Genomic DNA, 23,705 nt, shown 5'->3' on the forward strand with positions numbered 1-23,705 from the left:
GGTGAGGGGGAGAGAGAAGGTGAGGGAGAGCAGGGGGAGAGATAGAAGGTGAGGGAGAGAGAGAAGGTGAGGGAGAGAGAGAAGGTGAGGGAGAGCCAGGGGAGAGATAGAAGGTGAGGGGGAGAGAGAAGGTGAGGGAGAGCAGGGGGAGAGATAGAAGGTGAGGGAGAGAGAGAAGGTGAGGGAGAGAGAGAAGGTGAGGGAGAGAGAGAAGGTGAGGGAGAGCCAGGGGAGAGATAGAAGGTGAGGGGGAGAGAGAAGGTGAGGGAGAGCAGGGGGAGAGATAGAAGGTGAGGGAGAGAGAGAAGGTGAGGGAGAGAGAGAAGGTGAGGGAGAGCCAGGGGAGAGATGGAAGGTGAGGGGGAGAGAGAAGGTGAGGGAGAGCAGGGGGAGAGATAGAAGGTGAGGGAGAGAGAGAAGGTGAGGGAGAGAGAGAAGGTGAGGGAGAGAGAAGGTGAGGGAGAGCCAGGGGAGAGATAGAAGGTGAGGGGGAGAGAGAAGGTGAGGGAGAGCAGGGGGAGAGATAGAAGGTGAGGGAGAGAGAGAAGGTGAGGGAGAGCCAGGGGAGAGATAGAAGGTGAGGGGGAGAGAGAAGGTGAGGGAGAGCAGGGGAGAGATAGAAGGTGAGGGGGAGAGAGAAGGTGAGGGAGAGAGAGAAGGTGAGGGAGAGAGAGAAGGTGAGGGAGAGAGAGAAGGTGAGGGAGAGCCAGGGGAGAGATAGAAGGTGAGGGGGAGAGAGAAGGTGAGGGAGAGCAGGGGGAGAGAGAGAAGGTGAGGGAGAGAGAGAAGGTGAGGGAGAGAGAGAAGGTGAGGGAGAGAGAGAAGGTGAGGGAGAGCCAGGGGAGAGATAGAAGGTGAGGGGGAGAGAGAAGGTGAGGGAGAGCAGGGGGAGAGATAGAAGGTGAGGGAGAGAGAGAAGGTGAGGGAGAGAGAGAAGGTGAGGGAGAGCCAGGGGAGAGATAGAAGGTGAGGGGGAGAGAGAAGGTGAGGGAGAGCAGGGGGAGAGATAGAAGGTGAGGGAGAGAGATGGTGAGGGAGAGCAGGGGAAGGGTGAGGGACAGCAGGGGGAGAGAGAAGGTGAGGGACAGCAGGGGGAGAGAGATAGAAGGTGATGGAGAGAGAGATGGTGAGGGAGAGCAGGGGAAGGGTGAGGGACAGCAGGGGGAGAGAGAAGGTGAGGGACAGCAGGGGGAGAGAGATAGAAGGTGAGGGAGAGCAGGGGAAGGGTGAGGGACAGCAGGGGGAGAGAGAAGGTGAGGGACAGCAGGGGGAGAGAGAGATCGAAGGTGAGGGAGAGAGAGATGGTGAGGGACAGCAGGGGGAGGGTGAGGGACAGCAGGGGGAGAGAGAGATGGTGAGGGACAGCAGGGGGAGGGTGAGGGACAGCAGGGGGAGAGAGAGATCGAAGGTGAGGGAGAGAGAGATGGTGAGGGACAGCAGGGGGAGGGTGAGGGACAGCAGGGGGAGAGAGAGATAGTGAGGGACAGCAGGGGGAGAGAGAGATGGTGAGGGACAGCAGGGGGAGAGAGAGGGTGAGGGACAGCAGGGGGAGAGAGAGATCGAAGGTGAGGGGGAGAGAGAAGGTGAGGGAGAGAGAGAGCCAGGGGAGAGATAGAAGGTGAGTGAGAGAGAGAAGGTGAGGGAGAGGGAGAGCCAGGGGAGAGATAGAAGGTGAGGGAGAGAGAGAAGGTGAGGGAGAGCCAGGGGAGAGATAGAAGGTGAGGGAGAGAGAGAAGGTGAGGGAGAAAGAGAAGGTGAGGGAGAGCCAGGGGAGAGATAGAAGGTGAGGGGGAGAGAGAAGGTGAGGGAGAGCAGGGGGAGAGATAGAAGGTGAGGGAGAGAGAGAAGGTGAGGGAGAGAGAGAAGGTGAGGGAGAGCCAGGGGAGAGATAGAAGGTGAGGGGGAGAGAGAAGGTGAGGGAGAGCAGGGGGAGAGATAGAAGGTGAGGGAGAGAGAGAAGGTGAGGGAGAGAGAGAAGGTGAGGGAGAGAGAGAATGTGAGGGAGAGCCAGGGGAGAGATAGAAGGTGAGGGGGAGAGAGAAGGTGAGGGAGAGCAGGGGGAGAGATAGAAGGTGAGGGAGAGAGAGAAGGTGAGGGAGAGAGAGAAGGTGAGGGAGAGCCAGGGGAGAGATGGAAGGTGAGGGGGAGAGAGAAGGTGAGGGAGAGCAGGGGGAGAGATAGAAGGTGAGGGAGAGAGAGAAGGTGAGGGAGAGAGAGAAGGTGAGGGAGAGAGAGAAGGTGAGGGAGAGCCAGGGGAGAGATAGAAGGTGAGGGGGAGAGAGAAGGTGAGGGAGAGCAGGGGGAGAGATAGAAGGTGAGGGAGAGAGAGAAGGTGAGGGAGAGAGAGAAGGTGAGGGAGAGCCAGGGGAGAGATAGAAGGTGAGGGGGAGAGAGAAGGTGAGGGAGAGCAGGGGAGAGATAGAAGGTGAGGGGGAGAGAGAAGGTGAGGGAGAGAGAGAAGGTGAGGGAGAGAGAGAAGGTGAGGGAGAGAGAGAAGGTGAGGGAGAGCCAGGGGAGAGATAGAAGGTGAGGGGGAGAGAGAAGGTGAGGGAGAGCAGGGGGAGAGAGAGAAGGTGAGGGAGAGAGAGAAGGTGAGGGAGAGAGAGAAGGTGAGGGAGAGAGAGAAGGTGAGGGAGAGCCAGGGGAGAGATAGAAGGTGAGGGGGAGAGAGAAGGTGAGGGAGAGCAGGGGGAGAGATAGAAGGTGAGGGAGAGAGAGAAGGTGAGGGAGAGAGAGAAGGTGAGGGAGAGCCAGGGGAGAGATAGAAGGTGAGGGGGAGAGAGAAGGTGAGGGAGAGCAGGGGGAGAGATAGGTGAGGGAGAGAGAGAAGGTGAGGGAGAGAGAGAAGGTGAGGGAGAGCCAGGGAAGAGATAGAAGGTGAGGGGGAGAGAGAAGGTGAGGGAGTGCAGGGGGAGAGATAGAAAGTGAGGGAGAGAGAGAAGGTGAGAGAGAGCCAGGGGAGAGAGAGAAGGTGAGAGAGGGCCAGGGGAGAGATAGAAAGTGAGGGAGAGAAGGGGGACAGAGATCAGCTGAGACGGAGATTCTGACTTGATTTCTATCTGCATGGACAAATCTGTGGACATATAATCACTGTTTATCACACCTAACTATAAGGTTGGGATATCTCAAGTAAAAACCTCAAAAAAATCCATATTTAGATATCCAGCAACGTAATAACATACAGTAGTACCCACATGTATAATAAACAATCAGCTGGCTGTGATCTGACCTGGCAGGGTTAGTTAACAAAGTAATAACACGATACTAACCAGTCGACCCATTCCAACCTGGCAGGGTTAGTTAACACAGTAATAACACGATACTAATGAGTCGACCCATTCCAACCTGGCAGGGTTAGTAACATAGTAATAACACGATACTAATCTGTAGACCCATTCCAACCTGGCAGGGTTAGTAACACAGTAATAACACCATACTAATCAGTCGACCCATTCCAACCTGGCAGGGTTAGTTAACACGATACTAACCAGTTGACCCATTCCAACCTGGCAGGGTTAGTTAACACGATACTAATCTGTCGACCCATTCCAACCTGGCAGGGTTAGTAACACAGTAATAACACGATACTAATGAGTCGACCCATTCCAACCTGGCAGGGTTAGTAACACAGTAATAACACCATACTAATCAGTCGACCTGGCAGGGTTAGTTAACACAGTAATAACACGATACTAATGAGTCGACCCATTCCAACCTGGCAGGGTTAGTAACACGATACTAACCAGTTGACCCATTCCAACCTGGCAGGGTTAGTTAACACGATACTAACCAGTTGACCCATTCCAACCTGGCAGGGTTAGTTAACACGATACTAACCAGTTGACCCATTCCAACCTGGCAGGGTTAGTTAACACGATACTAACCAGTTGACCCATTCCAACCTGGCAGGGTTAGTTAACACGATACTAACCAGTTGACCCATTCCAACCTGGCAGGGTTAGTTAACACGATACTAACCAGTTGACCCATTCCAACCTGGCAGGGTTAGTTAACACGATACTAACCAGTTGACCCATTCCAACCTGGCAGGGTTAGTTAACACGATACTAACCAGTTGACCCATTCCAACCTGGCAGGGTTAGTTAACACGATACTAACCAGTTGACCCATTCCAACCTGGCAGGGTTAGTTAACACAGTAATAACACCATACTAACCAGTCGACCCATTCCAACCTGGCAGGGTTAGTAACACAGTAATACCACGATACTAACCAGTCGACCTGGCAGGGTTAGTTAACACAGTAATAACACCATACTAATCAGTTGATCTGGCAGGGTTAGTTAACACGATACTAACCAGTAGACCCATTCCAACCTGGCAGGGTTAGTTAACACGATACTAACCAGTTGACCCATTCCAACCTGGCAGGGTTAGTTAACACGATACTAACCAGTTGACCCATTCCAACCTGGCAGGGTTAGTTAACACAGTAATAACACGATACTAACCAGCTGACCCATTCCAACCTGGCAGGGTTAGTTAACACAATACTAACACGATACTAACCAGTCGACCCATTCCAACCTGGCAGGGTTAGTAACACAGTAATACCACGATACTAACCAGTCGACCTGGCAGGGTTAGTTAACACGATACTAACCAGTAGACACATTCCAACCGGGCAGGGTTAGTTAACACGATACTAACCAGTTTACCCATTCCAACCTGGCAGGGTTAGTTAACACGATACTAACCAGTTGACCCATTCCAACCTGGCAGGGTTAGTTAACACAGTAATAACACGATACTAATCAGTCGACCCATTCCACACTTGGCAGGAGTCTCCCGGGTAGTTAGCGGGACAGAGGCAGATCTCTACGCTGTTGGGCTATGGTTAGTAACCCAGTAATATACCAGTAATGTTTTAGTAATAACACATTAATAACATATAAATAACATAACCCAGTCATAACATCGTCCTAAAATAGTCCTAACATAGTCTTAACCTGTTAATAACATAGTAATAGCTCAGTAATAACATATGAATAACATAACCCAGTCCTAACATCGTCCTAACGTCGTCCTAACCCATTAATAACATAGTAATAGCTCAGTAATAACATATGAATAACATAACCCAGTCCTAACATCATCCTAACGTCGTCCTAACCCATTAATAACATAGTAATAATACATTTAGAACGCATTACGAACACCAACCTGGCAGGAGTCTCCCCGGTAGTTAGCGGGACAGAGACAGAGCTCTACGTTGTTGGCGTGTCGCCCCGTGGGCAGTGTCTGTGCTCCCTCCAGCACGACCCCGCGTAGCGACACAGTGTGGGCAGACTGGGAGTGGAGAGCTCTGATCTGGAGAGACTCTAAACCAACCAGAACCATCATCAGTTCCTCTCTAGACACCACGTTCCCCGTCCGGGCGTGGCGGAAACTTCCCTGGGGGGGGGGGGGGGGGGGGGGGGGGGTAAAGAAAGAGATGGGGGTGAGAGTAGGCATGGGTATTATGATGTTGGCGGCAGGTAGCCTAGTGGTTAGAGCGTTGGACTAGTAACCGGCAAGTCAGTTAAGGAAAAATAAAGGTTAAATAAAGGAAAAATAAAAAATGAATAAAATGTTATGATGGTAGATGTCAAAAGGACAGAATACTGCAGTATGAAAAGAATGAATGAAAATAGATATTGAGATGGAAAAACAGACTTCGGGCCTCCCGGGTGGCGCAGTGGTCTAGAGCACTGCATCGCAGTGCTAACTGCGCCACCAGAGTCTCTGGGTTCGCCCCCAGGCTCTGTCGCAGCCGGCCGCGACCGGGAGGTCCGTGGGGCGACGCACAATTGGCATAGCGTCGTCCGGGTTAGAGAGGGTTTGGCCGGTAGGGATATCCTTGTCTCATCGCGCTCCAGCGACTCCTGTGGCGGGCTGGGCGCAGTGCGTGCTAACCAAGGGGGCCAGGTGCACGGTGTTTCCTCCGACACATTGGTGCGGCTGGCTTCCGGGTTGGAGGCGCGCTGTGTTAAAGAAGCAGTGCGGCTTGGTTGGGTTGTGCTTTGGAGGACGCATGACTTTCGACCTTCGTCTCTCCCGAGCCCGTACGGGAGTTGTAGCGATGAGACAAGATAGTAATTACTAGCGATTGGATACCACGAAAATTGGGGAGAAAAGGGGATAAAAAAAAAATAAAAAAAAGAGGAAAAAAAAAGAAAGAAAAAAAGACTTCAACAGAATGTTTCATGGGGAGTTGAATCTGGATCAATCTGAATACATCCTTTATTAACTGTGTTAATGGTCAGTGGCCATCGGCTAGTGATCAGGTCAGTGTCCCTCCACCATGTGGACTAACCCCAGGAGGTCAGTGTCCTACCTCCACCATGTGGACTATCCCCAGGTGGTCAGTGTCCCTCCTCCACCATGTGGACTATCCCCAGGTGGTCAGTGTCCCTCCTCCACCATGTGGACTATCCCCAGGTGGTCAGTGTCCCTCCTCCACCATGTGGACTATCCCCAGGTGGTCAGTGTCCCTCTTCCACCATGTGGACTATCCCCAGGAGGTCAGGTCAGTGTCCCTCCTCCACCATGTGGACTATCCCCAGGTGGTCAGTGTCCCTCCTCCTCCATGTGGACTATCCCCAGGTGTTTAGGTCAGTGTCCCTCCTCCACCATGTGGACTATCCCCAGGTGGTCAGTGTCCCTCCTCCACCATGTGGACTATCCCCAGGAGGTCAGGTCAGTGTCCCTCCTCCACCATGTGGACTATCCCCAGGTGGTCAGTGTCCCTCCTCCACCATGTGTACTATCCCCAGGTGGTCAGATCAGTGTCCCTCCTCCACCATGTGGACTATCCCCTGGAGGTCAGGTCAGTGTCCCTCCTCCACCATGTGGACTATCACCAGGAGGTCAGGTCAGTGTCCGTCCTCCACCATGTGGACTATCCCCAGGTGGTCAGGTCAGTGTCCCTCCTCCACCATGTGGACTATCACCAGGTGGTCAGTGTCCCTCCTCCACCATGTGAACTATCCCCAGGTGGTCAGTGTCCCTCCTCCACCATGTGGACTATCCCCAGGTGGTCAGTGTCCCTCCTCCACCATGTGGACTATCCCCAGGTGGTCAGTGTCCCTCCTCCACCATGTGGACTATCCCCAGGTGGTCAGATCAGTGTCCCTCCTCCACCATGTGGACTATCACCAGGTGGTCAGTGTCCCTCCTCCACCATGTGGACTATCCCCAGGTGGTCAGTGTCCCTCCTCCACCATGTGGACTATCCCCAGGTGGTCAGATCAGTGTCCCTCCTCCACCATGTGGACTATCACCAGGTGGTCAGGTCAGTGTCCCTCCTCCACCATGTGGACTATCCCCAGGTGGTCAGTGTCCCTCCTCCACCGTGTGGACTATCCCCAGGTGGTCAGTGTCCTACCTCCACCATGTGGACTATCCCCAGGTGGTCAGTGTCCCTCCTCCACCGTGTGGACTATCCCCAGGTGGTCAGTGTCCCTCCTCCACCATGTGGACTATCCCCAGGTGGTCAGATCAGTGTCCCTCCTCCACCATGTGGACTATCCCCAGGTGGTCAGTGTCCTACCTCCACCATGTGGACTATCCCCAGGTGGTCAGTGTCCCTCCTCCACCATGTGGACTATCCCCAGGTGGTCAGTGTCCTACCTCCACCATGTGGACTATCCTGAGGTGGTCAGGTCAGTGTCCCTCCTCCACCATGTGGACTATCCTGAGGTGGTCAGGTCAGTGTCCCTCCTCCACCATGTGGACTATCCTGAGGTGGTCAGGTCAGTGTCCTACCTCCACCATGTGGACTATCCCCAGGTGTTTAGGTCAGTGTCCTACCTCCACCATGTGGACTATCCTGAGGTGGTCAGGTCAGTGTCCTACCTCCACCATGTGGACTATCCCCAGGTGTTTCGGTCAGTGTCCTACCTCCACCATGTGGACTATCCCCAGGTGGTCAGTCCTACCTCCACCATGTGGACTATCCCCAGGTGTTTAGGTCAGTGTCCTACCTCCACCATGTGGACTATCCCCAGGAGGTCAGGTCAGTGTCCCTCCTCCACCATGTGGACTATCCCCAGGTGGTCAGTGTCCCTCCTCCTCCATGTGGACTATCCCCAGGTGTTTAGGTCAGTGTCCCTCCTCCACCATGTGGACTATCCCCAGGTGGTCAGTGTCCCTCCTCCACCATGTGGACTATCCCCAGGAGGTCAGGTCAGTGTCCCTCCTCCACCATGTGGACTATCCCCAGGTGGTCAGTGTCCCTCCTCCACCATGTGTACTATCCCCAGGTGGTCAGATCAGTGTCCCTCCTCCACCATGTGGACTATCCCCTGGAGGTCAGGTCAGTGTCCCTCCTCCACCATGTGGACTATCACCAGGAGGTCAGGTCAGTGTCCGTCCTCCACCATGTGGACTATCCCCAGGTGGTCAGGTCAGTGTCCCTCCTCCACCATGTGGACTATCACCAGGTGGTCAGTGTCCCTCCTCCACCATGTGAACTATCCCCAGGTGGTCAGTGTCCCTCCTCCACCATGTGGACTATCCCCAGGTGGTCAGTGTCCCTCCTCCACCATGTGGACTATCCCCAGGTGGTCAGTGTCCCTCCTCCACCATGTGGACTATCCCCAGGTGGTCAGATCAGTGTCCCTCCTCCACCATGTGGACTATCACCAGGTGGTCAGTGTCCCTCCTCCACCATGTGGACTATCCCCAGGTGGTCAGTGTCCCTCCTCCACCATGTGGACTATCCCCAGGTGGTCAGATCAGTGTCCCTCCTCCACCATGTGGACTATCACCAGGTGGTCAGGTCAGTGTCCCTCCTCCACCATGTGGACTATCCCCAGGTGGTCAGTGTCCCTCCTCCACCGTGTGGACTATCCCCAGGTGGTCAGTGTCCTACCTCCACCATGTGGACTATCCCCAGGTGGTCAGTGTCCCTCCTCCACCGTGTGGACTATCCCCAGGTGGTCAGTGTCCCTCCTCCACCATGTGGACTATCCCCAGGTGGTCAGATCAGTGTCCCTCCTCCACCATGTGGACTATCCCCAGGTGGTCAGTGTCCTACCTCCACCATGTGGACTATCCCCAGGTGGTCAGTGTCCCTCCTCCACCATGTGGACTATCCCCAGGTGGTCAGTGTCCTACCTCCACCATGTGGACTATCCTGAGGTGGTCAGGTCAGTGTCCCTCCTCCACCATGTGGACTATCCTGAGGTGGTCAGGTCAGTGTCCCTCCTCCACCATGTGGACTATCCTGAGGTGGTCAGGTCAGTGTCCTACCTCCACCATGTGGACTATCCCCAGGTGTTTAGGTCAGTGTCCTACCTCCACCATGTGGACTATCCTGAGGTGGTCAGGTCAGTGTCCTACCTCCACCATGTGGACTATCCCCAGGTGTTTCGGTCAGTGTCCTACCTCCACCATGTGGACTATCCCCAGGTGGTCAGTCCTACCTCCACCATGTGGACTATCCCCAGGTGTTTAGGTCAGTGTCCTACCTCCACCATGTGGACTATCCTGAGGTGGTCAGGTCAGTGTCCTACCTCCACCATGTGGACTATCCCCAGGTGTTTAGGTCAGTGTCCTACCTCCACCATGTGGACTATCCCCAGGTGGTCAGTGTCCTACCTCCACCATGTGGACTATCCCCAGGTGGTCAGTGTCCCTCCTCCACCATGTGGACTATCCCCAGGTGGTCAGTGTCCCTCCACCACCATGTGGACTATCCCCAGGTGGTCAGTGTCCCTCCTCCACCATGTGGACTATCCCCAGGTGGTCAGTGTCCCTCCTCCACCATGTGGACTATCCCCAGGTGGTCAGTGTCCCTCCTCCACCATGTGGACTATCCCCAGGTGGTCAGTGTCCTACCTCCACCATGTGGACTATCCCCAGGTGGTCAGTGTCCTACCTCCACCATGTGGACTATCCCCAGGAAGTCAGGTCAGTGTCCATCCTCCACCATGTGGACTATCCCCAGGAGGTCAGGTCAGTGTCCCTCCTCCACCATGTGGACTATCCCCAGGTGGTCAGGTCAGTGTCCCTCCTCCACCATGTGGACTATCCCCAGGTGTTTAGGTCAGTGTCCCTCCTCCACCATGTGGACTATCCCCAGGTGGTCAGTGTCCCTCCTCCACCATGTGGACTATCCCCAGGAGGTCAGGTCAGTGTCCCTCCTCCACCATGTGGACTATCCCCAGGTGGTCAGTGTCCCTCCTCCACCATGTGTACTATCCCCAGGTGGTCAGATCAGTGTCCCTCCTCCACCATGTGGACTATCCCCTGGAGGTCAGGTCAGTGTCCCTCCTCCACCATGTGGACTATCACCAGGAGGTCAGGTCAGTGTCCGTCCTCCACCATGTGGACTATCCCCAGGTGGTCAGGTCAGTGTCCCTCCTCCACCATGTGGACTATCACCAGGTGGTCAGTGTCCCTCCTCCACCATGTGAACTATCCCCAGGTGGTCAGTGTCCCTCCTCCACCATGTGGACTATCCCCAGGTGGTCAGTGTCCCTCCTCCACCATGTGGACTATCCCCAGGTGGTCAGTGTCCCTCCTCCACCATGTGGACTATCCCCAGGTGGTCAGATCAGTGTCCCTCCTCCACCATGTGGACTATCACCAGGTGGTCAGTGTCCCTCCTCCACCATGTGGACTATCCCCAGGTGGTCAGTGTCCCTCCTCCACCATGTGGACTATCCCCAGGTGGTCAGATCAGTGTCCCTCCTCCACCATGTGGACTATCACCAGGTGGTCAGGTCAGTGTCCCTCCTCCACCATGTGGACTATCCCCAGGTGGTCAGTGTCCCTCCTCCACCGTGTGGACTATCCCCAGGTGGTCAGTGTCCTACCTCCACCATGTGGACTATCCCCAGGTGGTCAGTGTCCCTCCTCCACCGTGTGGACTATCCCCAGGTGGTCAGTGTCCCTCCTCCACCATGTGGACTCTCCCCAGGTGGTCAGATCAGTGTCCCTCCTCCACCATGTGGACTATCCCCAGGTGGTCAGTGTCCTACCTCCACCATGTGGACTATCCCCAGGTGGTCAGTGTCCCTCCTCCACCATGTGGACTATCCCCAGGTGGTCAGTGTCCTACCTCCACCATGTGGACTATCCTGAGGTGGTCAGGTCAGTGTCCCTCCTCCACCATGTGGACTATCCTGAGGTGGTCAGGTCAGTGTCCCTCCTCCACCATGTGGACTATCCTGAGGTGGTCAGGTCAGTGTCCTACCTCCACCATGTGGACTATCCCCAGGTGTTTAGGTCAGTGTCCTACCTCCACCATGTGGACTATCCTGAGGTGGTCAGGTCAGTGTCCTACCTCCACCATGTGGACTATCCCCAGGTGTTTCGGTCAGTGTCCTACCTCCACCATGTGGACTATCCCCAGGTGGTCAGTCCTACCTCCACCATGTGGACTATCCCCAGGTGTTTAGGTCAGTGTCCTACCTCCACCATGTGGACTATCCTGAGGTGGTCAGGTCAGTGTCCTACCTCCACCATGTGGACTATCCCCAGGTGTTTAGGTCAGTGTCCTACCTCCACCATGTGGACTATCCCCAGGTGGTCAGTGTCCTACCTCCACCATGTGGACTATCCCCAGGTGGTCAGTGTCCCTCCTCCACCATGTGGACTATCCCCAGGTGGTCAGTGTCCCTCCACCACCATGTGGACTATCCCCAGGTGGTCAGTGTCCCTCCTCCACCATGTGGACTATCCCCAGGTGGTCAGTGTCCCTCCTCCACCATGTGGACTATCCCCAGGTGGTCAGTGTCCCTCCTCCACCATGTGGACTATCCCCAGGTGGTTAGTGTCCTACCTCCACCATGTGGACTATCCCCAGGTGGTCAGTGTCCTACCTCCACCATGTGGACTATCCCCAGGAAGTCAGGTCAGTGTCCATCCTCCACCATGTGGACTATCCCCAGGAGGTCAGGTCAGTGTCCCTCCTCCACCATGTGGACTATCCCCAGGTGGTCAGGTCAGTGTCCCTCCTCCACCATGTGGACTATCCCCAGGTGTTCAGTGTCCCTCCTCAACCGTGTGGACTAACCCCAGGAGGTCAGGTCAGTGTCCCTCCTCCACCATGTGGACTATCCCCAGGTGGTCAGTGTCCCTCCTCCACCATGTGGACTATCCCCAGGTGGTCAGTGTCCCTCCTCCACCATGTGGACTATCCCCAGGTGGTCAGGTCAGTGTCCCTCCTCCACCATGTGGACTATCCCCAGGTGGTCAGTGTCCCTCTTCCACCATGTGGACTATCCCCAGGAGGTCAGGTCAGTGTCCCTCCTCCACCATGTGGACTATCCCCAGGTGGTCAGTGTCCCTCCTCCTCCATGTGGACTATCCCCAGGTGTTTAGGTCAGTGTCCCTCCTCCACCATGTGGACTATCCCCAGGTGGTCAGTGTCCCTCCTCCACCATGTGGACTATCCCCAGGAGGTCAGGTCAGTGTCCCTCCTCCACCATGTGGACTATCCCCAGGTGGTCAGTGTCCCTCCTCCACCATGTGGACTATCCCCAGGTGGTCAGATCAGTGTCCCTCCTCCACCATGTGGACTATCCCCTGGAGGTCAGGTCAGTGTCCCTCCTCCACCATGTGGACTATCACCAGGAGGTCAGGTCAGTGTCCCTCCTCCACCATGTGGACTATCCCCAGGTGGTCAGGTCAGTGTCCCTCCTCCACCATGTGGACTATCACCAGGTGGTCAGTGTCCCTCCTCCACCATGTGAACTATCCCCAGGTGGTCAGTGTCCCTCCTCCACCATGTGGACTATCCCCAGGTGGTCAGTGTCCCTCCTCCACCATGTGGACTATCCCCAGGTGGTCAGTGTCCCTCCTCCACCATGTGGACTATCCCCAGGTGGTCAGATCAGTGTCCCTCCTCCACCATGTGGACTATCACCAGGTGGTCAGTGTCCCTCCTCCACCATGTGGACTATCCCCAGGTGGTCAGTGTCCCTCCTCCACCATGTGGACTATCCCCAGGTGGTCAGATCAGTGTCCCTCCTCCACCATGTGGACTATCACCAGGTGGCCAGGTCAGTGTCCCTCCTCCACCATGTGGACTATCCCCAGGTGGTCAGTGTCCCTCCTCCACCGTGTGGACTATCCCCAGGTGGTCAGTGTCCTACCTCCACCATGTGGACTATCCCCAGGTGGTCAGTGTCCCTCCTCCACCGTGTGGACTATCCCCAGGTGGTCAGTGTCCCTCCTCCACCATGTGGACTATCCCCAGGTGGTCAGATCAGTGTCCCTCCTCCACCATGTGGACTATCCCCAGGTGGTCAGTGTCCTACCTCCACCATGTGGACTATCCCCAGGTGGTCAGTGTCCCTCCTCCACCATGTGGACTATCCCCAGGTGGTCAGTGTCCTACCTCCACCATGTGGACTATCCTGAGGTGGTCAGGTCAGTGTCCCTCCTCCACCATGTGGACTATCCTGAGGTGGTCAGGTCAGTGTCCCTCCTCCACCATGTGGACTATCCTGAGGTGGTCAGGTCAGTGTCCTACCTCCACCATGTGGACTATCCCCAGGTGTTTAGGTCAGTGTCCTACCTCCACCATGTGGACTATCCTGAGGTGGTCAGGTCAGTGTCCTACCTCCACCATGTGGACTATCCCCAGGTGTTTCGGTCAGTGTCCTACCTCCACCATGTGGACTATCCCCAGGTGGTCAGTCCTACCTCCACCATGTGGACTATCCCCAGGTGTTTAGGTCAGTGTCCTACCTCCACCATGTGGACTATCCTGAGGTGGTCAGGTCAGTGTCCTACCTCCACCATGTGGACTATCCCCAGGTGTTTAGGTCAGTGTCCTACCTCCACCATGTGGACTATCCCCAGGTGGTCAGTGTCCTACCTCCACCATGTGGACTATCCCCAGGTGGTCAGTGTCCCTCCTCCACCATGTGGACTATCCCCAGGTGGTCAGTGTCCCTCCACCACCATGTGGACTATCCCCAGGTGGTCAGTGTCCCTCCTCCACCATGTGGACTATCCCCAGGTGGTCAGTGTCCCTCCTCCACCATGTGGACTATCCCCAGGTGGTCAGTGTCCCTCCTCCACCATGTGGACTATCCCCAGGTGGTCAGTGTCCTACCTCCACCATGTGGACTATCCCCAGGTGGTCAGTGTCCTACCTCCACCATGTGGACTATCCCCAGGTGGTCAGTGTCCCTCCTCCACCATGTGGACTATCCCCAGGAGGTCAGGTCAGTGTCCCTCCTCCACCATGTGGACTATCCCCAGGTGGTCAGGTCAGTGTCCCTCCTCCACCATGTGGACTATCCCCAGGTGGTCAGTGTCCCTCCTCCACCATGTGGACTATCCCCAGGTGGTCAGTGTCCCTCCTCCACCATGTGGACTATCCCCAGGTGGTCAGATCAGTGTCCCTCCTCCACCATGTGGACTATCACCAGGTGGTCAGGTCAGTGTCCCTCCTCCACCATGTGGACTATCCCCAGGTGGTCAGTGTCCCTCCTCCACCGTGTGGACTATCCCCAGGTGGTCAGTGTCCTACCTCCACCATGTGGACTATCCCCAGGTGGTCAGTGTCCCTCCTCCACCGTGTGGACTATCCCCAGGTGGTCAGTGTCCCTCCTCCACCATGTGGACTATCCCCAGGTGGTCAGATCAGTGTCCCTCCTCCACCATGTGGACTATCCCCAGGTGGTCAGTGTCCTACCTCCACCATGTGGACTATCCCCAGGTGGTCAGTGTCCCTCCTCCACCATGTGGACTATCCCCAGGTGGTCAGTGTCCTACCTCCACCATGTGGACTATCCTGAGGTGGTCAGGTCAGTGTCCCTCCTCCACCATGTGGACTATCCTGAGGTGGTCAGGTCAGTGTCCCTCCTCCACCATGTGGACTATCCTGAGGTGGTCAGGTCAGTGTCCTACCTCCACCATGTGGACTATCCCCAGGTGTTTAGGTCAGTGTCCTACCTCCACCATGTGGACTATCCTGAGGTGGTCAGGTCAGTGTCCTACCTCCACCATGTGGACTATCCCCAGGTGTTTCGGTCAGTGTCCTACCTCCACCATGTGGACTATCCCCAGGTGGTCAGTCCTACCTCCACCATGTGGACTATCCCCAGGTGTTTAGGTCAGTGTCCTACCTCCACCATGTGGACTATCCTGAGGTGGTCAGGTCAGTGTCCTACCTCCACCATGTGGACTATCCCCAGGTGTTTAGGTCAGTGTCCTACCTCCACCATGTGGACTATCCCCAGGTGGTCAGTGTCCTACCTCCACCATGTGGACTATCCCCAGGTGGTCAGTGTCCCTCCTCCACCATGTGGACTATCCCCAGGTGGTCAGTGTCCCTCCACCACCATGTGGACTATCCCCAGGTGGTCAGTGTCCCTCCTCCACCATGTGGACTATCCCCAGGTGGTCAGTGTCCCTCCTCCACCATGTGGACTATCCCCAGGTGGTCAGTGTCCCTCCTCCACCATGTGGACTATCCCCAGGTGGTCAGTGTCCTACCTCCACCATGTGGACTATCCCCAGGTGGTCAGTGTCCTACCTCCACCATGTGGACTATCCCCAGGTGGTCAGTGTCCCTCCTCCACCATGTGGACTATCCCCAGGAGGTCAGGTCAGTGTCCCTCCTCCACCATGTGGACTATCCCCAGGTGGTCAGGTCAGTGTCCCTCCTCCACCATGTGGACTATCCCCAGGTGGTCAGTGTCCCTCCTCCACCATGTGGACTATCCCCAGGAGGTCAGGTCAGTGTCCCTCCTCCACCATGTGGACTATCCCCAGGTGGTCAGTGTCCCTCCTCCACCATGTGGACTATCCTCAGGTGGTCAGTGTCCCTCCTCCACCATGTGGACTATCCCCAGGTGGTCAGTGTCCCTCCTCCACCATGTGGACTATCCCCAGGAGGTCAGGTCAGTGTCCCTCCTCCACCATGTGGACTATCCCCAGGTGGTCAGTGTCCCTCCTCCACCATGTGGACTATCCCCAGGAGGTCAGGTCAGTGTCCCTCCTCCACTGTGTGGACTAACCCCAGGAGGTCAGGTCAGTGTCCCTCCTCCACCGTGTGGACTATCCCCAGGTGGTCAGGTCAGTGTCCCTCCTCCACCATGTGGACTATCCCCAGGTGGTCAGTGTCCCTCCTCCACCATGTGGACTATCCCCAGGAGGTCAGGTCAGTGTCCTACCTCCACCATGTGGACTATCCCCAGGTGGTCAGTGTCCTACCTCCATCATGTGGACTATCCCCAGGAGGTCAGGTCAGTGTCCCTCCTCCACCATGTGGACTATCCCCAGGTGGTCAGTGTCCTACCTCCACCATGTGGACTATCCCCAGGTGGTCAGTGTCCTACCTCCACCATGTGGACTATCCCCAGGTGGTCAGTGTCCCTCCTCCACCATGTGGACTATCCCCAGGTGGTCAGTGTCCTACCTCCACCATGTGGACTATCCCCAGGTGGTCAGTGTCCCTCCTCCACCATGTGGACTATCCCCAGGTGGTCAGTGTCCTACCTCCACCATGTGGACTATCCCCAGGTGGTCAGTGTCCTACCTCCACCATGTGGACTATCCCCAGGTGGTCAGTGTCCCTCCTCCACCATGTGGACTATCCCCAGGTGGTCAGTGTCCCTCCTCCACCATGTGGACTATCCCCAGGTGGTCAGTGTCCCTCCTCCACCATGTGGACTATCCCCAGGTGGTCAGTGTCCCTCCTCCACCATGTGGACTATCCCCAGGTGGTCAGTGTCCTACCTCCACCATGTGGACTATCCCCAGGTGTTTAGGTCAGTGTCCTACCTCCACCATGTGGACTATCCCCAGGTGGTCAGTGTCCTACCTCCACCATGTGAACTATCCCCAGGTGGTCAGTGTCCTACCTCCACCATGTGGACTATCCCCAGGTGGTCAGTGTCCTACCTCCACCATGTGGACTATCCCCAGGTGTGGTTCTTCAGGTGAAGAATATTCTCTCTCCATAAACACCAGGGTCATCTGGTTACCCTGGAGACACAGAGACACACACACAGCCTTTATTATCAACAGGGATTAACCAGCCTTACTGGTAGTTAATGTGAATGAGAACAGCTACATTATCAACAGGGATTAACCAGCCTTACTGGTAGCTAATGTGAATGAGAATAGCTACATTATCAACAGGGATTAACCAGTTTTACTGGTAGTTAATGAGAACAGCTACATTATCAACAGGGATTAACCAGCCTTACTGGTAGCTAATGTGAATGAGAATAGCTACATTATCAACAGGGATTAACCAGTTTTACTGGTAGTTAATGAGAACAGCTACATTATCAACAGGGATTAACCAGCCTTACTGGTAGTTAATGTGAATGAGAACAGCTACATTATCAACAGGGATTAACCAGCCTTACTGGTAGTTAATGTTAATGAGAACAGCTACATTATCAACAGGGATTAACCAGCCTTACTGGTAGTTAATGTGAATGAGAACAGCTACATTATCAACAGGGATTAACCAGCTTTACTGGTAGTTAATGTGAATTAGAACAGCTACATTATCAACAGGGATTAACCAGCTTTACTGGTAGCTAATGTGAATGAGAATAGCTCCTCAGTTGACTGAGAAAGGCATACTGTGCATTTGGAAAGTATTCAGACCCTTTGACTTTTTCCACATTTTGTTACTTTACAGTCCTATTCTAAAATGGACTAAATTACTTTCCCCCCCTCATCAATCTAAAAACATGGTTTTTAGAAATGTTTGCTAATTTATTAAAAATAATAAACAGAAATACCTTATTTACATAAGTATTCAGACCCTTTGCTATGAGACTCGATTTGGAAAGGCACACACCTGTCTATATAAGATCCCACAGTTGACAGTGCATGTCAGAGCAGAAACCAAGCCACGAGGTCGAAGGAATTGTGCGTAGAGCTCCGAGACAGGATTGTGTCGAGGCACTTATCTGGGGAAGGGTACCAAAACATTTCTACAGCATTGAAGGTCCCCAAGAACACAGTGGCCTCCATCATTCTTAAATGGAAGAAGTTTGGAACCACCAAGACTCTTCCTATAGCTGGCTGGCCGGCCAAACTGAACAATCGGAGGAGAAGGGCCTTGGTCAGGGAGGGGAGGTGACCAAGAACCCGATGGTCAATCTGACAGCACTCCAGAGTTCCTTTGTGGAGATGGGAGAACCTTCCAGAAGGACAACCATCTCTACAGCACTCCACCAATCAGCCGTTTATGGTAGAGTGGCCAGACGGAAGCCACTCCTCAGTTAAAGGCACGTGGCAGTCCGCTTGGAGTTTGCCAAAAGACACCTAAAGACTCTCAGATCATGAAAACCAAGATTCTTTGGTCTGATGAAACCAAGATTGAACTTTTTGGTCTGAATGCCAAGCGTCACGTCTGGAGGAAACCTGGCACCATCCCTACGGTGAAGCACGGTGTTGGCAGCATCATGCTGTGGGGATCTTTTTCAGTGGCAGGGACTGGGAGACTAGTCAGGATCGAGGCAAAGATGAACAGAACAAAGTACAGAGAGATCCTTGATGAAAACCTGCTCCAGAACGCTCAGGACCTCAGACTGTGGTGAAGGTTCACCTTCCAACAGGACAATGACCCTAAGCACACAGCAGAGACAATGCAGGAGTGGCTTCGATACAAGTCTCTGAATGTCTGTGAGTGGCCCAGCCAGATCCCCGGACTTGAACCCGATCAAACATCTCTGGAGACCTGAAAATAGATGTGCAGCAACACTCCCCATCCACCCTGACAGAGCTTGAGAAAATCTGCAGAGGAAAATGAGAGAAACTCCCCAAAGATGTGCCAAGCTTGTAGCATCATACCCAAGAAGACTCGAGGCTGTAATCGCTGCCAAAGGTGCTTCAACAAAGTACTGAGTAAAGGGTCTGAATACTTATGTAAATGTGGTCGTTTTTTATAACTTTTTTTTTATTAGCAAAAATGTCTAAAAACATTTTTTTGCTTTGTCATTATGTGGTATTGTGTGTGTATATTGATGAGGGGGGAAAACGATTTAATCCATTTTAAAATGAGGCTGTAACGTAACAAAATGTGGAAAAAGTCAAGGGGTCTGAATACTTTCCGAAGGCGCCGTACACACAGCATTTAAACGACACAAGCACCTCTTTTTTGTTGTTGCAGAATTGAACCAGATCTCTGGAACAAGGTTTACATACTTCATACTTTATTTCAGACGCTTCAAACGATACCAAGTACTACTTTGGCGTTAACATCATTCTATTGTGTTTGGGTGTAAAGCATGGGGTCCCTGTGGTGGGATGTGCACCTTGAGAATGACGTCAGGTCGAGAGGCTTCAGCGGGCAGAGAGACAACATCTCCTCTCATAGTCTGAGTGTGTAGACGATACCGCAGATAGCCTCCATAAGACGACACCTAGATAGAGATGATTAGAGAGGGATGAGAGGGAGGGAAGGAGAGATGGGGAGAGAGAGAGGGACAGAGAAAAAAGAGGTGGAGAGCAAGACAGAAATAGAGGAATAACAATAAAGGGATAGAAAGAGACCGATATTGACAGAGAAGACAGGAAGAGACAGAAGACAGGAAGAGACAGAGACAGAGAGGACAGGAAGAGACAGAAGACAGGAAGAGACAGAGACAGAGAGGACAAGAAGAGACAGAAGACAGGAAGAGACAGAGACAGAGAGGACAGGAAGAGACAGAAGACAGGAAGAGACAGAGACAGAGAGGACAAGAAGAGACAGAAGACAGGAAGAGACAGAGACAGAGAGGACAGGAAGAGACAGAAGACAGGAAGAGACAGAGACAGAGAGGACAAGAAGAGACAGAAGACAGGAAGAGACAGAGACAGAGAGGACAGGAAGAGACAGAAGACAGGAAGAGACAGAGACAGAGAGGACAAGAAGAGACAGAAGACAGGAAGAGACAGAGAGGACAAGAAGAGACAGAAGACAGGAAGAGACAGAGACAAAGAGGACAAGAAGAGACAGAAGACAGGAAGAGACAGAGACAAAGAGGACAAGAAGAGACAGAAGACAGGAAGAGACAGAGACAAAGAGGACAAGAAGAGACAGAAGACAGGAAGAGACAGAGACAAAGAGGTCAGGAAAAGACAGGAAGAGGCAGGGAGGACAGAAGACAGGAAGAGACAGAAGACAGGAAGAGACAGTAGACAGGAAGAGCCAGAAAGAGCCAGCGAAGACAAGAAAGAGCCAGAGAAGACAAGGAAGAGCCAGAGAAGACAAGGAAGAGCCAGAGAAGACAATGAAGAGCCAGAGAAGACAATGAAGAGCCAGAGAAGACAATGAAGAGCCAGAGAAGACAATGAAGAGCCAGAGAAGACAAGGAAGAGACAGAGAAGACAAGGAAGAGCCAGAGAAGACAATGAAGAGACAGAGAAGACAATGAAGAGACAGAGAAGACAATGAAGAGCCAGAGAAGACAATGAAGAGCCAGAGAAGACAAGGAAGAGCCAGAGAAGACAAGGAAGAGACAGAGAAGACAAGGAAGAGCCAGAGAAGACAGGGAAGAGACAGAGAAGACAAAGAAGAGACAGAAAGAGAAGACAGGAAGCGACAGAAGACCGGGAGAGACAGAGAGTCTTGTGAACAAGCACTAATGCTAAAGGAAGGGTAACTAAGCTTGTTCAAAAGGCAAGATAAACCAGGTGTTATACTCTAGACAAAACAAAGACCCCTATCTCTATACACTCTGTCTGTCTGCACATCCTCTTTAGTGTGTGTGTGTGTGTGAACTATATATAGTCCTTAGCACTAGTGTAATCTGATGTAGCCTCCTTTTGCTCCTGCAAACCCTCACCACCAACCCTGATGCATTTATTTCACCCACCCCAGCAGCGTTCTCTCTCTCTCTCTCTCTCTCTCTCTCTCTCTCTCCCTCTCTCGCCCTCTCTCGCCCTCTCTCGCCCTCTCTCGCCCTCTCTCGCCCTCTCTCGCCCTCTCTCGCCCTCTCTCGCCCTCTCTCGCCCTCTCTCGCCCTCTCCCGCCCTCTCTCGCCCTCTCCCGCCCTCTCCCGCCCTCTCTCCCATCCTCTTCTGCCCTCTCTCCCATCCTCTTCCACCCTCTCCCACCTGCACAAGTCACAGTTGCTCTAATTATTGTTTAACAGACAATGGGTCAGAGGTGTTTGCCTCATTGCTTTTGGCAGGATAAGACTTACTAACTGTCAATTTCTCTGGATCAGTATCTGCTAAATTACTAAAACGTACAAATGTTGAACTCTGAACCTGTATGTACGTATGTTGAAGAGGAGACAATGCCATTTACATATAACATATTGTTTTCCGATAATAACTTGTGTTTTATCATGTGGTATCTTGTCCGTACCTTGTCTCCCAGGTATGTTCTAGGAGCGTGCCACAGGAGGTCCTGGTAGACATCAGGTACATCACCAAGGTCCGCCTCCACCACATCCTGTCCAGGATATACTGTCACAGGAACTTCCTGTCTGTCTGCTCCCAGCAGCACCCAGACCATCATGTCCATCACCTGTAGAGATGGTGTAATAACAGTACATTATAGTATAACATTAATATAACACTTCCTGTCTGTCTGCTCCCAGCAGCACCCATCATGTCTATCACCTGGGGATTATACACATGACATATTACTACACATAAACAATGTTAATACGTGTAAAACAAACTTTACTAAAACCACACAGCATTGATTTAAAACTCAATTGTGTTGCAGAACAAACAGTACATCTCCTGAGTTTTATGACAGTTGTAATATAATCTGTGAACCTGCGGGCAAAATATGAAACTGTTGAGCAAACACACACAACTATAAGCACATCCCCCTGTCCTCTGTACTGATAAGCACATCCCCCTGTCCTCTGTCCTGATAAGCACATCCCCCTGTCCTCTGTACTGATAAGCACATCCCCCTGTCCTCTGTCCTGATAAGCACATCCCCCTGTCCTGATAAGCACATCCCCCTGTCCTCTGTCCTGATAAGCACATCCCTCTGTCCTCTGTCCTGATAAGCACATCCCCCTGTCCTCTGTCCTGATAAGCACATCCCCCTGTCCTCTGTCCCCTGTCCTGATAAGCACATCCCCCTGTCCTCTGTCCTGATAAGCACATCCCCCTGTCCTCTGTCCCCTGTCCTGATAAGCACATCCCCCTGTCCTCTGTCCCCTGTCCTGATAAGCACATCCCCCTGTCCTCTGTCCTGATAAGCACATCCCCCTGTCCTCTGTCCTCTGTCCTGATAAGCACATCCCTCTGTCCTCTGTCCTCTGTACTGATAAGCACATCCCCCTGTCCTCTGTCCTGATAAGCACATCCCCCTGTCCTCTGTCCTCTGTCCTGATAAGCACATCCCTCTGTCCTCTGTCCTGATAAGCACATCCCCCTGTCCTCTGTCCTCTGTCCTGATAAGCACATCCCCCTGTCCTCTGTCCTCTGTCCTGATAAGCACATCCCCCTGTCCTCTGTCCTCTGTCCTGATAAGCACATCCCCCTGTCCTCTGTCCTCTGTCCTGATAAGCACATCCCCCTGTCCTCTGTCCTGATAAGCACATCCCCCTGTCCTCTGTCCTGATAAGCACATCCCTCTGTCCTCTGTCCTGATAAGCACATCCCCCTGTCCTCTGTACTGATAAGCACATCCCCCCCTGTCCTCTGTCCTGATAAGCACATCCCCCTGTCCTCTGTCCTGATAAGCACATCCCCCTGTCCTCTGTCCTGATAAGCACATCCCCCTGTCCTCTGTCCTCTGTCCTGATAAGCACATCCCCCTGTCCTCTGTCCTGATAAGCACATCCCCCTGTCCTCTGTCCTGATAAGCACATCCCCCCTGTCCTCTGTCCTGATAAGCACATCCCCCCTGTCCTCTGTCCTCTGTCCTCTGTCCTCTGTCCTGATAAGCACATCCCCCCCTGTCCTCTGTTCTGATAAGCACATCCCCCTGTCCTCTGTACTGATAAGCACATCCCCCTGTCCTCTGTCCTGATAAGCACATCCCCCCCGTCCTCTGTTCTGATAAGCACATCCCCCTGTCCTCTGTACTGATAAGCACATCCCCCTGTCCTCTGTCCTGATAAGCACATCCCCCCCTGTCCTCTGTTCTGATAAGCACATCCCCCTGTCCTCTGTACTGATAAGCACATCCCCCTGTCCTCTGTCCTGATAAGCACATCCCCCCCTGTCCTCTGTCCTGATAAGCACATCCCCCCTGTCCTCTGTCCTGATAAGCACATCCCCCCCTGTCCTCTGTCCTGATAAGCACATCCCCCCCTGTCCTCTGTCCTGATAAGCACATCCCTCTGTCCTCTGTCCTCTGTCCTGATAAGCACATCCCCCCCTGTCCTCTGTCCTGATAAGCACATCCCCCTGTCCTCTGTCCTGATAAGCACATCCCCCTGTCCTCTGTCCTGATAAGCACATCCCCCTGTCCTCTGTCCTGATAAACACATCCCCCTGTCCTCTGTCCTGATAAGCACATCCCCCTGTCCTCTGTCCTGATAAGCACATCCCCCTGTCCTCTGTACTGATAAGCACATCCCCCCTGTCCTCTGTCCCCTGTCCTGATAAGCACATCCCCCTGTCCTCTGTCCTGATAAGCACATCCCTCTGTCCTCTGTCCTGATAAGCACATCCCCCTGTCCTCTGTCCTGATAAGCACATCCCCCTGTCCTCTGTCCTGATAAGCACATCCCCCCCTGTCCTCTGTCCTGATAAGCACATCCCCCCTGTCCTCTGTCCTCTGTCCTGATAAGCACATCCCCCTGTCCTCTG

At 53.6% G+C, this 23,705-nt stretch overlaps 1 protein-coding gene across 1 annotated transcript in view; it reads right to left on the bottom strand.

The window, feature by feature from the left end:
- LOC129829554 (laminin subunit alpha-5-like) overlaps positions 1 to 23,705 on the bottom strand; it is a 279,352-nt gene that overhangs the window by 101,221 nt on the left and 154,426 nt on the right. Inside the window, exons 35-38 of the mRNA XM_055891310.1 lie at positions 21,289 to 21,450; positions 19,250 to 19,357; positions 16,872 to 16,955; positions 5,184 to 5,414 (exon numbers count right to left, since the gene is read on the bottom strand). Of these exons, the coding sequence (XP_055747285.1) occupies positions 5,184 to 5,414; positions 16,872 to 16,955; positions 19,250 to 19,357; positions 21,289 to 21,450 (585 nt within the window). The remainder of the gene's footprint in view (positions 1 to 5,183; positions 5,415 to 16,871; positions 16,956 to 19,249; positions 19,358 to 21,288; positions 21,451 to 23,705) is intronic.

This window comes from Salvelinus fontinalis, chromosome 31 (genome assembly GCF_029448725.1).
Source record: "Salvelinus fontinalis isolate EN_2023a chromosome 31, ASM2944872v1, whole genome shotgun sequence".
Classification (NCBI taxonomy): Eukaryota; Metazoa; Chordata; class Actinopteri; order Salmoniformes; family Salmonidae; genus Salvelinus; species Salvelinus fontinalis.